The sequence below is a fragment of the Phasianus colchicus genome, chromosome 6 (genome assembly GCF_987193195.1).
Source record: "Phasianus colchicus chromosome 6, bPhaCol1.hap1.1, whole genome shotgun sequence".
NCBI classification, from domain to species: Eukaryota; Metazoa; Chordata; class Aves; order Galliformes; family Phasianidae; genus Phasianus; species Phasianus colchicus.
This window is the reverse complement of record NC_143441.1, coordinates 29482265-29497660: the sequence shown is the minus strand read 5'-3', so window position 1 is coordinate 29497660 and position 15396 is coordinate 29482265. Positions and strand designations below refer to the sequence as shown.

Sequence of the window (15396 nt, the reverse complement as noted above, 5' to 3'; positions counted from 1 at the left end):
AAAAGAACAAAATTTTTACTATTATTCTTTAGAAACTAACTGTAGCCTTGGGACTTCCACTCAAAATGATACTGCAGCTGGTTCAATGGGAACTTCCTCTCAGTATGCAATAACAGAGAAGAATGAAGTGTTTGAAGAGGCTGGAAAAGACATCCATCCCACTGAGTCATCCTGACCCATGACTGTACTGCAATTTCCAGCCACCCTATCTTAAGGGAATTATTTTTTTTAAGTCACAGAGAAGTGTGTTTGCCGTCAGCAGCCAAATATCCACAGGGTAACAAAAGCTGATTTCCATGAAGAACAGGAAAATATGAAAAGATGAGTACTACCAAACAGGTACTATAAAAAAAAAAAAAAAAAAAGCATGAATAAGAAAAGGTCAAAGAAGCTGTTCTACTTTACCTCCCTCTACATACACACACTAAGCAGAAATGAAAGAAACAGAGTCAGAAATACTCTAACGAATAATTAACGTTGGGAATTTGCCACCATGGATCATTATGCAGCAAGAAAAATAAAGAAGAAGAAACCTCCTCAGGTTTTCTTAATATTAAATTCGCAACTGATGATGACAGCAAACATATAAGCATGCCTTAAATTTTATCGGCAAAGAAGCCAATGACTTGCTACATCAGTGTACGTCATCGCACAGGCAGGTTGCTAAGTCATGCAGACAATCTTCAAATGGCAGAAAACTTCCACCTCCCCTAGAGCCAAAGGGATTGAAAAAAAAAAAAAAAAAGAAGGAAAAAAAAAGAAGCAATTTTTCATTCAAATTTAATCCTATACATCACAACCTACACATTTTTGCATTTACACACATTTGCTGCTACTATGAAACTTGGAGGTTATAAAAGCTCTTTATTATCCATTATTATTTGTTACATACCTGACAACTTCCACAACAGTAAATAGATACAAAGAACTGAGTGCTTCTGTCCCAAAGATTATGAACAAAATAGCAGGCAACAAGACTCTAGAAAAGGATTGTTTAGAATTTAAAGTACCTGCCAACATCGATTTGATAGAGCTGCTTTCTGCATGAAACAACAACCAACGTATGTCCTTACTAACAGATCCCAGCATACTCAGTGATCACAACACTGAAATACAGCACCTTTCCCAACAGAATCCCAACAGAGCGTATTCTATGCTGTTACACCTGGAACTGATTAAGACTCCAAGCATTAACAGAGCTACAAGGTTTTATACTGGTAGAAGCACTCTTTGTCAGCTCTTGCAAGTAATAAGCCCCCTCTAATAAGTCAGGGAGAGATGATGAAAATAACCCCATATTCATTTTTTAAAAGCAATTATTCATAGCCCTAGGAAGATTAAAAGTGTACAAATTGCGTGGTTCTTGCCTGACTATTAAAGAAGAGGCATTAATATCTGCTGCGCCAGCTGAATTCAAATTAACCCAATTTTTACGTGTTAATTAAACCAGCTATTTTCTTCTTATTGTATTTTTGCTCTGTAAGTAGACTAGCCTGCTAGTGATTCCCAACAGATCTATTCTAACAACAATGACGTATTCATTTACTTCTATTATGACCATACAATACAGTAACTGAGCAGTAATTTTTCACAGTCAATTTCATGTGTGATTCTTAATGCTTAAAGATGCTGAAATAATGTGTACTACATAGACACATGCTCACTTCTCTATACTGCATGAGGGTAGTTGCCTGGGTAACACATTTTCTCTCTGGTTTAGCATCACCCTTTTGGGTTTAGCATAACCCTTCACTGAATATCATTAGGTGTCATTAAACAGCACATATTAACACGGACTTCAATATACTACTTAAGAGTTATTTTATCTACATAAACAAGTGCTCATTTATGTTACAAAAGCAGAGAAAAGCCTAGTAATTTTAACAGTGCAAAGAGAGGAAGCCAAAACGTTTCCCAAATTTTTACTTCAGCATTGAAGATATCCTACCCTACCAGTCAAGTCTTTCTTCACCTTCATGCTCTCCTTAACAGTGCCAACATTGCACTATTTACTCAGGAAGACTGAAACACAGATATTTTAGAACTTATCCACACATATAGAGCAACATGCCAAACACAACAGACGTGTTTGGTGCGACATCACTGCTATATACTACTCTCTCCTTTCTCTCAAACTTGTTTTGGTGCTCATGCCCACAGTATCTGGACACCACATATATGTAATACATTTCCACCAGAGAAAGTCCACATGCAGCCACACAAAGAAAAAAAAACAAAAACCATTACCTATTGCTCTAATACATGCAAACGCAGTGATGAGGAGATTTCTTCAGAAATCAATGCATATATTTCTACTGCATCAGCAATGCGAACATGATAACATAATAGGACACAAATTGAAGCTACATCTATTATTTTATGCTGCAACCTAGCTAAACTAAGTACAGTGTAAATTGGTGCATTAGGAGATAAATTTATATCCAATAATAATGGAAAATGCTGGTATTTCCAAGTGTTACTTTTGAATAATTTGTCCTTTCTAAAAATAAAGCACAGAGTATTTCTCAGTAAAGTGTTAGTACAGTCCAAACACAGATGAGGAGTAAATACTTATTTTGTTAGACAGATGTTTAGAAGTACAACAAAAGATAGAAAAACCATACGTACAGTAGGCAAGATGGAAAATGGCTCGCCTGATGCTGATAGGCCTTGATGAAGCCACAGTATTTCAGGTAACTTTATGGCCCAGATGAATCTTAATTAAGCTTTTTTTTTTTTTTTTTTTTTTTTTAAGTAGGAATGAGATACTTAAGACTATGAACCAGTCAAGGCTCTTAAATCTGCTTCATACAACCTATAGCCATGTGATAAATGGCTCTTTAAAAATTTGTGTGATTACTGACCCACTGCTTTGAAATGCTTCTCTGGCCATCAGCAAGAAAAGCCTTAAAAGACACCCCAGTAAAAGGCAAGAAGATAAGCCCACCTCCAAATATTTCTGCACCCTTAGAGGGAGACAAAACTTGCTCCCATGGCAACAGATATTCACAGAATGTCAGAGTCTTCCTTTATAGGTCTTACATCTTTGTCACACCAACAGCAATTTCTGTGAAACTCTTAATTTTTGCCAGTGAAGGAATTGTGCTGGAGCTACACAAGAGATTTTGTCCATGGCAACCACAGTGAGATTGCATGTAAAAAAAATCTGCACATTCTCTGCTTGCAGTTTTCTTATTCTAGTTCAGGTCTCTGCAAAATAAACAAAAAACAAAACAAAACAAAAAAAACAAAAAAAAAAAAAAACCACAAGGAGCAAATGCCAATGTGGTGCCCACTTCATCTACCTACTCTGTTCTACTCCAATGCCACAGAATTTACAGTACCTGCTAACTGCTAACAATATGCTAAGTATAAGAGAAGTTCATTTCCATGTCCAGAGTTCACACTATAGATTTCTTCAATTCTTCAAGGGGCTAAGCAACCCCCCTGCACATCTATTAGTACTGCTAATGAGTCAGTAGCTCTCATGCTGTCTGCCTGTCACCTTTATCAGTTCCAGATTTCAGTATTTCTCACTGACTACACTTGGTATCTATACATTACATCTCAGCAGAACTAAAAGAAATTAAAAAGCATTTTAGATACGTAGGTAGGAACAACCCTGCTGATTCTGGGCTCAGATTCTGCTGGTGGTTGCATTCACCAATCTGAAGAACAGATACTTCTTCAGAACAGAAGCAAACATCCAATTTCTAGAAGCACATATGCTTCTAGAAATAACACAGCAGTAGAACAAAATTCACTTGCCACTGCTTTTGCAAGTCTCCTTTTTTTCTACCAAGAATAGACACGGATTATTGAGCAGACTTTCATGACCTTAATATCATCTCTAAAACATCAACAAGCCTAGTAAAATGAGAACAAACAAAAGCAGTTTTTTACTCCGCTTTAAAACCAGAACCTCTGGACTGTCAAGCTGGAAAGCATTCAACAAGAGAAGACCAACAGGTCTTGTTGCCCTTCTGAGGGGATTTCATTCCAGCAGTAAGAAACAAGTGCCCCTGCTTCAGATGATCACTCTAAGAATTACTTCACGTGCCACCAGCAGAAGGTACAAATGCCTGGTCACATGGCAAAAAATGCTACAGGGTCAGATTAGCAAGATGAATCACTTTCTGAACTTTGTCCACTTTTTTTACACAATACTATAGCAGCTAAACAAGATGACAGCCTGAATACTAAAAAAGAATCTGCAAAGTCATGATATGAACATGCAGTCAGCTATCATTGCAGCCTGGCCTGCAGAAACAACTCTTACCTGTGGCAGAAAGCAGCAATCAGAAGCTTCAACACTGCACTGAAAAAATGCTCAACTCCTGCAAGATCACACCAAGTTACAGAATCCCAATCCATCAACAAGTTCACATAGGCTACAGCTTTCTATTTTGCTTCCTCTGACACCAGCTTCTCCTTGTAAGGGAGGTCCAAATTACAAGATATAGATTATACTCACAGGCTTCTTATTACAAAATGGATCTGAATCTGTGCAAGCCAGAAAATGCAGTTTTACAGGCATCAAACCAAAGGAAGAAATCTGAGCAATGTTTAACATTTTCAGACAAACACTATCTGAAGCATCATCTTCTTGCTGCCATTATGCCAATATAACTAAGGTGATCTTTTATAGAATTCTTTTATCAGGGATAACAGTCATTACATTAACTTGTCTACAAAGCTAAAGGAACCCAGCTGCCAGATACCCGACACTGCCTAAGCAGGAAAGAGAAAAAGCTACCACAAAAGTCCTCAGTTATACATGCATCTGTTTGCTAAGAAGCCTTCTAGTCATACGTTATTTATCTTACATTTTACTCTCTGTAACCACTGATGTGAGTCATGCCTGAAGTTTTCTGGTACCTAAAAATGCCACAACTACAGACTTTAAGTCCACAGCTAATTATTCTGAAGTTTCTCCTTTAAAGATACATTTAAGGCAGCGTTCAAAATACACATTCATATGAGTGAAGAGAAGACTTGCCTGGGCAAGTACCAGAAGCAAAAGCAAGGATTTCATTAAAAAAGTGGGAAGGAAAATAGAGGGGTAGCTAGTCTTGCCTATTGGCAAAGTCGACTTTCCATATGCAAACCATGTGCCACCAACCTCACTGCTGTCTTCCCAGGACTGAGGAGTGGCTCCCTAAATACCTTTGTTGCTCTTCCTCCCTCTTGAGGGAAAATGGAAAAAAAATTTATTAATGCTGCAACAAATTTAAGGAAAGGCACTTTTTTGTACTATTTCTTCCTACATGATCTGAACTTATTTTGGATTGCTATTTGAATGTGTTTGTGACAAATACATAGAGTAAACAGAGACAGACAGACTCGTGGAAGGAAAGGGAAACAAGACTTAGAGGAGCCAGCCAACAAACATGAAAGGTTCAATGAGTTAAAAATACATAGTAGAGAGAAAATGGTTTGCTCAGCTAAATGCTACGTGAAGCCCAAAACATTGTTTCTGCTCTTTCCACTTAAAAGATACTGTAATTCCATTATATATTTGCAGGCAAAAAAACAAAAAAACAAAAACCAAAAAACCACAAAAATCCAAACCAAACCAAAATAATCACCAGCCTTGTTTTCAAAGGAATGGTTTTGTGTTTTTTTAAAGAACAACAATGAAAGAAAAAAAAAAAAAGAAGAAGAAAAAAACACCAGAAAACTTACCCATCTTTTGTCTGATCCACCACACCTGCAAGGAGCTGAACAGTGTTTGCATTCGGCAAACCATCCCCAATTATCTTCAGGTACCGTGTGACAAAGTCATTAGGAGACATGAAGAATTCCCCATTCTTCTCCACACTTGCATACTGTCAAATGAATACAGTATTTAGTGTCACAACTGCATCTTTCTCCAGGTTCTCACTGCCACAGGCATTATTCCCAACCTGTAACATGGACCACGCTTACTGCACGTAAGGACAGTTCTGCTATGAAGAAATTAAAACCTACAGTGAAACAGAGTAAGCAGCAAGTACTCAAACAGCTGAAGGCTTCGCTCTCCCACCAGAATAGTGGCAGATACACGATTTTTGCTCATTACAACAGCAATTCTCTACATTTTTTGTTTTGAAGTAGAATAAGAAGCACACCTGCATTTGCAAACATGTATATGGCACTTCCGGACCACTGAAACTTTAACAGCTATGGGATATTCCAGAATATTTTATTTATCTAGAATGACTCCTTTGTGTAGCAGCACTACTTTGGCACAAGGTGGGTTTACAGCCAAGAGACAACTCTGCTGTGCTTGCGGAGTAAACGATTGCACAGGAGCATCCACGTGGGGGTGCTATCTTGGAGCAACTCCAGCACAGCGGATTCAGCTGCAGGTGGCCCTTAAGTGAAGGAGTACCTACAGCTATTCCTCCACAACTGAAATGAAGGAGTCAGGGAGTAGCAGTTAGCAGGAAACTGTAAGAAAAAGCAAGAACTTGGACACGGCAGTTCAGCAATACAAATAGTGCTAAATAGGAAGAGGAGTCTGAGACCTCACCAAACATCTGTAATATACAGCAGCCTATGCCATACTGGCATTCTAATCCAGAAACAGCACTCAATATACATACCTAAGTGTATTTGCTCCCAAGGTACACTTCCAGAAACAAATCACATATTCCTTTTTCTTGATATTAAATTATTTTGAAAATAATGAATAAATAAATAACACTGCCTTTTGCATCACCTTTACTCTGATTCCTTACTCAGCCCTCAAATTTTGAAGCCCTCATTTTCGGCCGAAGGGTAAACTTCCAATCAATCCTAAATACTTTTCCCAAGATAGTGAACAAGCACCAAGAGCAGCAAAGGAACTTGCTAGTTCCTTTAGCATTTTTAAGATAGGATAATAAACCATGGTTGAAGCTGCCCAGAGAGTATTATCCATACTGATGATACTTCTAAATAAATTAGAAGCCTATTGATATTTTGGAGCATACTTCAAAGACACGTTTTGTTTCACATTCCTGAGCCTTTGCTAAGGGCAGGAACTGCCAGTTTTCATTTCAGAGCTGCACCGGTGCCTGCAGAGTAGCGTTATAGCTGCAGTAGGCATATCACTCTCAGAGGGATGCCAAAGTGTAACAGTAAGTAGATTATTTTCTTCTAGTGCTATATAAATACAGTCTTCAGGTACAACAATATCTTCAAGGATTCAGACTTCAGGGAAGCAAGCCCAAACAATACATAACTTGCTTTGGCATCTATATATTGGTTACCATTTACGGACTCGTGTTTCAATAGACACTGTTTCTATCGCAAGCTTTCTAGCTGATATACTGCAAGGAATTTTCAATTGTACACTTTTATAAGAACTAGCAGATCAATTGATTTCAATGTAATCATTTGCAGGGAGACAGAATCTTTCAGAAACCCAGCCTCAAAAACTTTTAACACAGCTGCTATTGAGAAACAAATCAAATAAGTCAGACAGTCTATGCTTCTATATTTCATTTTTTTCTTCCAGGCTAACCCCCTGCTAGGGCACTCAATAACAGAAAACAGCACAAGGTTTCAGTGTCCCCCTGTTTCTTGTCATTGTGATTTACTCAAATGTATTTGAAATCCAATCACGTACTCTATACTACATATAGAAAATGACCTTGGAAAATGTCAGCTTGATCACTTTGACTAAAATCTAATCTCTTAGGGGTTATGGTAGAAGACTTAGAAAAAGTAGACTTACTGTTGGAAATTATCATAACAAAAAGAGAAAAACATCAATTCTATTGGTTTTGGAGGAGAGGCATTAGGAAATGGTTCTTTACATTGTATTTTTCCCCACTTTGGCAATTATACCCACAGAGAATTTGATATTATACAATAGTACTTAATGGCTTTTGGTAACTTATTTCCATACTTTTTAGATACTCAAGTATTAACCAGTTCAATTCCACTTTTAATAAGATCTGCAAACACTTTACAAGGCTTTTGATGTATTAAAAATGCTAAAAGTTCATTGTAATCAGCTGCTAGCCAAATATTAGTTTCTACACAACAGGTACCATTTCTATTTGGGAATCTTCTTTTTTTTTTTAACCTCTTTATTGAAGAAAGAAAAATGGATGTCAAGTTATTTTATAAGTGAAAGCCTCACAGTTTGCAGAAGCAACTGTATTGACCCCACCATTCATCTGAAACAGCTTAATTAACACTGGCCATAGCTTTCCACACTCAACATACTGCACTCACTCATCCTTTTTTCCCTCTCAGCAAGCAGCACTATTTCTGTACTGCCATCTTCCTGAGCCAGAAGTCTGCTCCATCTGCCTTTTGTGTTGCTCTTCAAACACTGACCTATGAAAATCCTATTCTTTTTCAAGAATCTTTTCAGTCTCGACAGATAGCAGTTCCAGGGCTTAGTAACTTAAATCTTGGCTTTCACAACTGCAAATCTCATTTCAGAGCTTTAAATACTGACAGTATATGATAAAACTATAAATACTGACAATATACATAGTGACACCTACACACATTGTTAATAATAGATCACAAGGGCCAATGGAAAATATGCCAAGAAGTGCAGGGAGTCTGGGGAATGACAGAGAGACGGAAGGAGGAGGGTGGAACTTAGAAAGGATTTAGCTCCCTTAGGCACTCACCCCCTTCATAAAAAATAATTCAGATATAAGAGGCTTCCTGTACCACTGAGGCTCTCACCTCATTAATTTAGTGGCTGGTAGCCCTACCCACACCAGGAGAATTGGAACTAGATGATCTTCAAGGTCCCTTCCAATTCAAACCATTCTATGGTTCTATGATTTTTAACCCAATTTTAGTCTTCTTTTTTTTATATCAGAGTACAAATTTAGTGCAGACACTGTAGTAATAAAATCTTAGGAGGTTTGGTAAGATTTCTTTACATTTAGGTAATGGGCCAAAGAAAGCCATGTACCAGCAAAACATTGCAATACACTTCTCCAAGCAGACACAGCAAATGCACAAGTGATTTATAACAGGTTAACTCAACTCAGAAGGAATTTAACTTAAATAATAAATATATCCACCACTGCAAAAGGTGATATTCCCAGCAGTTCTCCAAATTAAAGAAGCAGGAATAACCCTGATGGAAAGAAGACAGCAAGGATGGGAGAAGAAAGTTTACCAAATGGTCTTACAGCAAGGTGTCTACACTAACATTTTACCATGTGTAGGAACAATACTGAAACTCCCACCCCATTCTCTGAACAATGTGGTTTTTTTTCTCTAAGATAGTAATACTTCATCTGAGTCAATACAATAATCACTCAGGAATGTATCTGACTTCTTGGTGAGCATTGTTCAATTCTGATAATGGTATTTAAGTCTAACATGGTAATAATACAGTGAATGATTAACGGTTGGAAAAACTATCAAGAGTTGTATGCTGCAATAAAGGAGCAAAAGATATGAAAAATTTAAGCAGAAAGAGTAAAATATTTACTTTATACATACCTTCAAAAATATTGTTTTCAACTCAGCAGGATCAGCTCTCTTGGTTAGAGCCACCTACAAGTAAACACAATTATATTAATATCCATAATTTATAAAAAAGATGTAAAAGTGTCATTAAAAAGAAAGAATTCAAATAGCAGAATGAGAGATGAAAACAACTGTTCACCTTTGATAAATTAGGTACTGCTTTAGATGGTCATATTTATTTTACTCATTCCACATTTATACTGAGTTAATCAACATTTTTGTTCTAACTGCTTCCTTTATGCAACCCTGCAGTTCTTAAACAAGCACACAATAGTAATTCATATAGATATTCAAGCATGAAATCTTTTCAACATCCTTCTCTGTTGGGATTCGGTATTTACCACCTTCACCATATAGATTTTTATACTTCCAGCATTTTTCATCTAAGGATTTCATAGTACCAAATGCAGCCCCCAACTGATAGATGACAGGAATGAAATACTCAGACTTACAAACTTGCCCAAGAAAGCAGCTTCCTAAAAGACCAAATTCCAATGTAAGCATCTGATTCATTGGTATTTCTACCTCGTATTTGCAACATTTTGAAGTATTTAAACTTACTGTATGTCTTTTTGATGTGGTAAAGTCAGCACAGGATCTAGATTTTTCTGCAGACTAAACAACCAGCTACTTACAACTAAAATCTAAGCTACATGTATCATCACAGACACAAAATAATTAGAAAGGTTTTGTTGTTGTGTTTTTTTTCCTCTGCAAAAAACACTGAATTAAAGAATATTATGTATCCACTATGGCCAACAGCATTTTCTTCACTTATATACCATGCCACCCATTTGCTCAATTTGGCATTAAGTAGACTGATCCCTTTTGTCTATGCCTGGTACAGTTTCCCATTCCTGATAGTCAATTCAGTACACTGATCTACTTGTAATCCAAGAAAAAAATTACTGTGAAAGCACCTGAATATTCAAAAACTTTGAAAATGCCTCTTTAATAAGGAACAAACAGCAAAAGGGCAGGACATAGATTGTTATCCTCACCTAACAATTAAGCATCATACAATTTATCAATAAATCACACATCTACCCACTTTCTTGGTTCTCCAAAACAATACTAAACTGTAATGGTGGATGTATGAGGTAGACTGCAAGTGCATTTCTAGTACCACACTAGACTACTGCACAAAACAGTTAAGGGGTAAAAAGTAGTCTACAACATAATTAGACCCTCACCCATGGATTTATTGAGGGATCTTCAGTATGTTTTTCCTCATTCTAATTGGGTCACTGAAGAACTAAAAAAACAATACTCAAAGAATTCACCCTCCTCCCCTCCCCAAAAAAATCCATAGAATATTTTAAGAAAAGTGTATGAAAATGGAATCTTATGATTCCTTCTTTTTTTTTTTTTTTTTTTTTTTTTAAGGAAAAAAACGCACCTGAAGTTATGCTAGGACTCAGGTGAAAGTCCACAGCTGGACACCCGATTCTGTGTTTGCACAGAAATCTGTGTGGAGGCAGTTGCGAAAAATCAAAGTATAATGGTGAAGTTGGGAATCTAAAAATCTGTATTTTCCACGGCACAAGCTGTTCTAAATGTAATCATTGTGTAGTAAGCAGAGATCTACTCTACGAGTACTCCTATGAGTAGCTGGGAACTTTGTGAGGAAGAAAAAAAAAAACATTTCTATACTGCAGCGCAGAATCTTACCACCGTATGGACAAATAAAACATGCCTCAATTATCTACATCCATTAAAAATACTATTAGGATCACAATTCATCTGTATCAAAGTTTAAGTTTTATACTATCTCAGAAATCTGCACATAAAGAAACCAGGAATTAATAGAACAAAGGAAAAAGGTACATGCTGATAGCTGTACATCCATTAATTTGTTTGATTTCACTGAAACCAACAACAATCTTGGGAAACCTGAGACAAAAACACACTCATGGCCCTTGTGCCACTTTTTGCCTAAGTCCTCCCATTTGCAATACTGTTCAGCAAAGCAACAGAGGGTGCACAGAGAACAAAAAGCTCTTTACATGAGGGCCAGTAGCACACAAGTTGATTTCCACACTGAAGCCGTTCATATCCTTAGATTCCCTTACACTCTGATGTTAATTTAGCCCATTTTCTGCAGCCAAGCTCTTTTCTCCTTGCGCTTGATTTACACTGATTTGTATTTTTGGTCTCACTTCCACCTCTAACAACAAATGAAAATAGAGTATTCCCACAGAAATGTGATTGTAAAACAATGCAAGAAAACAGAATCCAGTGGGAATTGATTGAACTATATCATTTCCAATCAATTCTGTTGATATATTTGTCGCATAAAAGACAGAAGGAGCAAATTGTCAGATGACATATCATACCAGAAGGTACAAAAGGACTGTGCTTATGAAACAAGAACAAGATAAAGGGCAGCTGGAAAATCAGCTAATGCCAATATAGCATTAACATAATGGTAAACATAGAAACATTAGAACTTCTCAGCACAATAGTAAAGATCACTTTAACGGCCACAGCCTGGATGTAGAAAAGTAATGGGGATGGAGATCCAAGAACGTGAACGCTTGTGAATCACTACAATATTACAGAAAGTTTATTAGAACAACAGCAAGTCCAAAGATCTTGAAATTTGAGATATAGCTTTCTTTCCCACAGTTTAACCTCAGTACAGCTCAAGTGCAAAGGAAAAAGTTGAGGGAGATAAAGATGCTCTGCTCTACCTCATTACTTTTAAAAATTCCTAACTCCAAGTTGGTAAGACGCAGGTGATCAGTCCTTTAAGAACAGAATTGGGGAGCTCAGGTCATTTAATTCTAGAGCACACTATCTATAAGAATGTTTATGTCTGATGAAAGGCCTAACAAGTAGTCACAAACTTGAATGATATCATGTTGAAATGAGGAGTATTTTTTAAAGTACATCCATTCTTAAATGTGACTACAGATAGCAATGTTCTTGGCACCACTGAAAGCCCTCAATTGAAGACTGAAACCTCATGTCCTCTAGAGATGTTCTTTAGTTTTATTATGAGTTATTGAGTCCACCTGTAAGACTCAAACGCACATGGCCCAGCTTATGTAAGAGGTCAGATCAGATGACTGTAATGTTTCCTCTGGCTGAAAGCCTGCAGATGTGCTCAAAATGCACAACTCCAAAGAAGATCAGGCCAGGGTTTGACCTTAAGTTCTTGTTTAAATGAGTTTAAATGATGTTGGAAACCAGGTAAGATGCAGCGACTGGCCAAGTCTGAATAGACATCAGAACTCCATGAATAATGTGCACTACAGTACTACACCACTTTTGATACAACGAACGTGCTTACGTAGACAGGAATAACACTTTTTTCCATATTTACACTAACATTAACACAAATACAAAACTTTTTCTATCCTCCTTGGTCACTCGCCCTCACCACACAGCATCACAAGCTGCAGCAGCTTCTGCACCTTCTGTTAGGGCACCGTTCTCTATTTCAGCTGCCTCAGTCATCATTTCCCATTAGCCCATCATGTTTCTGCATATTCTCACCTCAATAAAAGCACTGTCGTTCCTTCTGCACAGAATGCAAGCAAAAGGTCTTGACTGTGAAAATACAACTAGACGGCATTTGGAATATCTACCCAAAAGCAGCTGATAACTACTAAGCAGGTACTTCTATTACATTCGATCCAATGAGTCAAAGCATGGTCAGCCTTGAGAATTACAATTCAATGCAAAGCACTGCAACTACAGTGAAAAACTGAACCTGAAAATCAACTCTTTGTGAGAAAATAAATCTGTTTTCCATGTCCAGGTTACTAAAAACATCTTTCATCCTCAAATTCCATAAACTGGGCTTACAATCACATTTTGCAGAAGTGTAAGCCTATCAATCCATGCATCAGTTACCATATTCCTTTGTCTAGTAACACCTAAGAGCTCGAGCATCAAGATAAGGAAAAGAAATGCTATTAATGCTAATCAACAAAATCTTCATGGATTCTACAGGCTGATTTAGTATGCAGAGCTACGGAATAAACACTGCTGAAACTAGAATTGTGCTGAGCCTACCTCCCATCACAGACAAGCAGAGAAAAAAAATGCTAACTGATGGAGACTGCAAACCTCAAGAAAAACTATTGTCATTTATCTTCAGTCTGTCACAATTACAAATCTCCGGACAATTCCCAGTCCAGTTTCTGCACCACGGTAAGTAGAAGCCTTACTTCCCCCAAGCGCATCAAAGCTAAGAGATCTACTTTATTGGGCAATTACCTGATATCTTTGATCCTACTTTGAAAGCCCCAAGGCAAATGCAGATGGCTTGTTCATAAGCTGATTCCCACACAAGGACATTCCCAATAAACTGTGGTATTCTTGCATACAGACTGATCAGGGGACCAACGCAGTTATGAATTACATATGCACCAGAAAATGCCTGTCATCCTGAAGATAGATGGTTTATCAGTTTGTCAAATGCTTCTAAATAAGTACAGCAAAGAGGTGGAAGTAGTATCTACCTTAAAGAAAACTGGTGTATTTCTAAAAATAGGAAATTCTTTCTACGTAAAAAGACATTTAGACAGTATAGTCCTATAGCTCTAATACTTAAAGGCTTGAAAAGCAGAAGGACTACTGCTAGCCCAATACTGAAGTAAAAATAGCTAGGCACTATCATTGTTCAGCAAAACTGTTCAGAAAGGGGAAAAAGCACCACACTGCAAACAGTGCTACCCACTACAAACTTTATGAACATACCAGAAGACAATATCAGAGTTAGGAACAAACTCATCTGTTGGTTGGCAGTCAATCTCTGGACTAGGACTGAGATGCAATTGTGGTAATCCTTACAATTCAATGCAAAACCCTGCAACTAAAGTGAAAAACTGAACCTGAAAATCAACTCTTTGTGAGAAAATAAATCTGTTTTCCATGTCCAGGTTACTAAAAGAAGGAGCTCAGCCCTTCCATCACTTCTGCCACCTATCTATGCTCCTCTGACTACATCAGTTCATCTTGTTTCTCAAAGCACTATTTCCAATGGTCTCATAGCTGTTCTACAACACAATTTTACCCAGACAATCTTCACTATTGTTATCTAAAGATCCATAAACAAGCTACTTCATTATGGTCACTATTTGCTATTAACATATCCCAATGAACATTAAGAAACTAGAGACAAATTTGCATACATGCAATAATTACACATAAGAAATATTAGGGATTCTTTAATAGAAACAAGCACTTATTTCAAAATGAGAATAGTCAAATGGCATTTTCATCCACTGATGGACATTTTTCTAAAATCACCCTCTTGCTCACAACAGACAGGTGGTATGATGGATGCTAACACTATTACTTTGCTCTCTGTTTTGCTCTTACACCATTCAGAAATGAAGACATACCTAAATACCACAAATATTAACCTGCTAACATGACTTTGGTAGCTCCCTCAGTGCAATTCATAGACATTACCTTTTGACTCTTCCAGGGTGTTCTGACTTACAGTAGTGCTATTCACAAGCAGTGCATTGACCATAAACTCACGGCATGATCTCCCTCACATTTGACTGCAAAACCAGTCAACTCAGTGCTAGCAATTCACTTTCCAGAGCTGCAATTCAGGCTTATGTCTAACAGGGACAGAGTTACTTAACCCAAAGAACAAAAGGATAGCAAAATTCTCCAGTATGACCAAAGACCAAAGCAAGACCAAAACTAGTTTCTGCAAAAAGCAGGAAAGAGATATGAAACAACATTAACCATAAACTCCCTGGACAGTGTTACAAAAGGTTTTTCTCCAGGACTGTCAATGCCGTGGAAGATATGCTGCGAGTAGGTAGAACAGTTTTACAGTAACAAGTGAGAACCTCCTGCCCTTTGGAAGAAAACAAACCTGCAGTGGGCAGCAGCATCACAGAGGGGTTTCAACACAAAGTGTTCTGCTTTAGATAACCAGTTATTCTG

At 37.4% G+C, this 15396-nt stretch overlaps 1 protein-coding gene across 4 annotated transcripts in view; it reads right to left on the bottom strand.

Moving 5' to 3' along the window:
* The window catches only part of SLC25A13 (solute carrier family 25 member 13), a 93254-nt gene that overhangs the window by 62870 nt on the left and 14988 nt on the right, over positions 1 to 15396 (bottom strand). For all 4 annotated transcript variants that reach the window (XM_031614455.2, XM_090142774.1, XM_090142773.1 and 1 more), the window contains 2 exons: positions 9451 to 9504; positions 5686 to 5828 (listed from right to left, as the gene is read on the bottom strand). In XM_031614455.2, coding sequence (XP_031470315.1) covers positions 5686 to 5828; positions 9451 to 9504 — 197 coding nt within the window. The remainder of the gene's footprint in view (positions 1 to 5685; positions 5829 to 9450; positions 9505 to 15396) is intronic.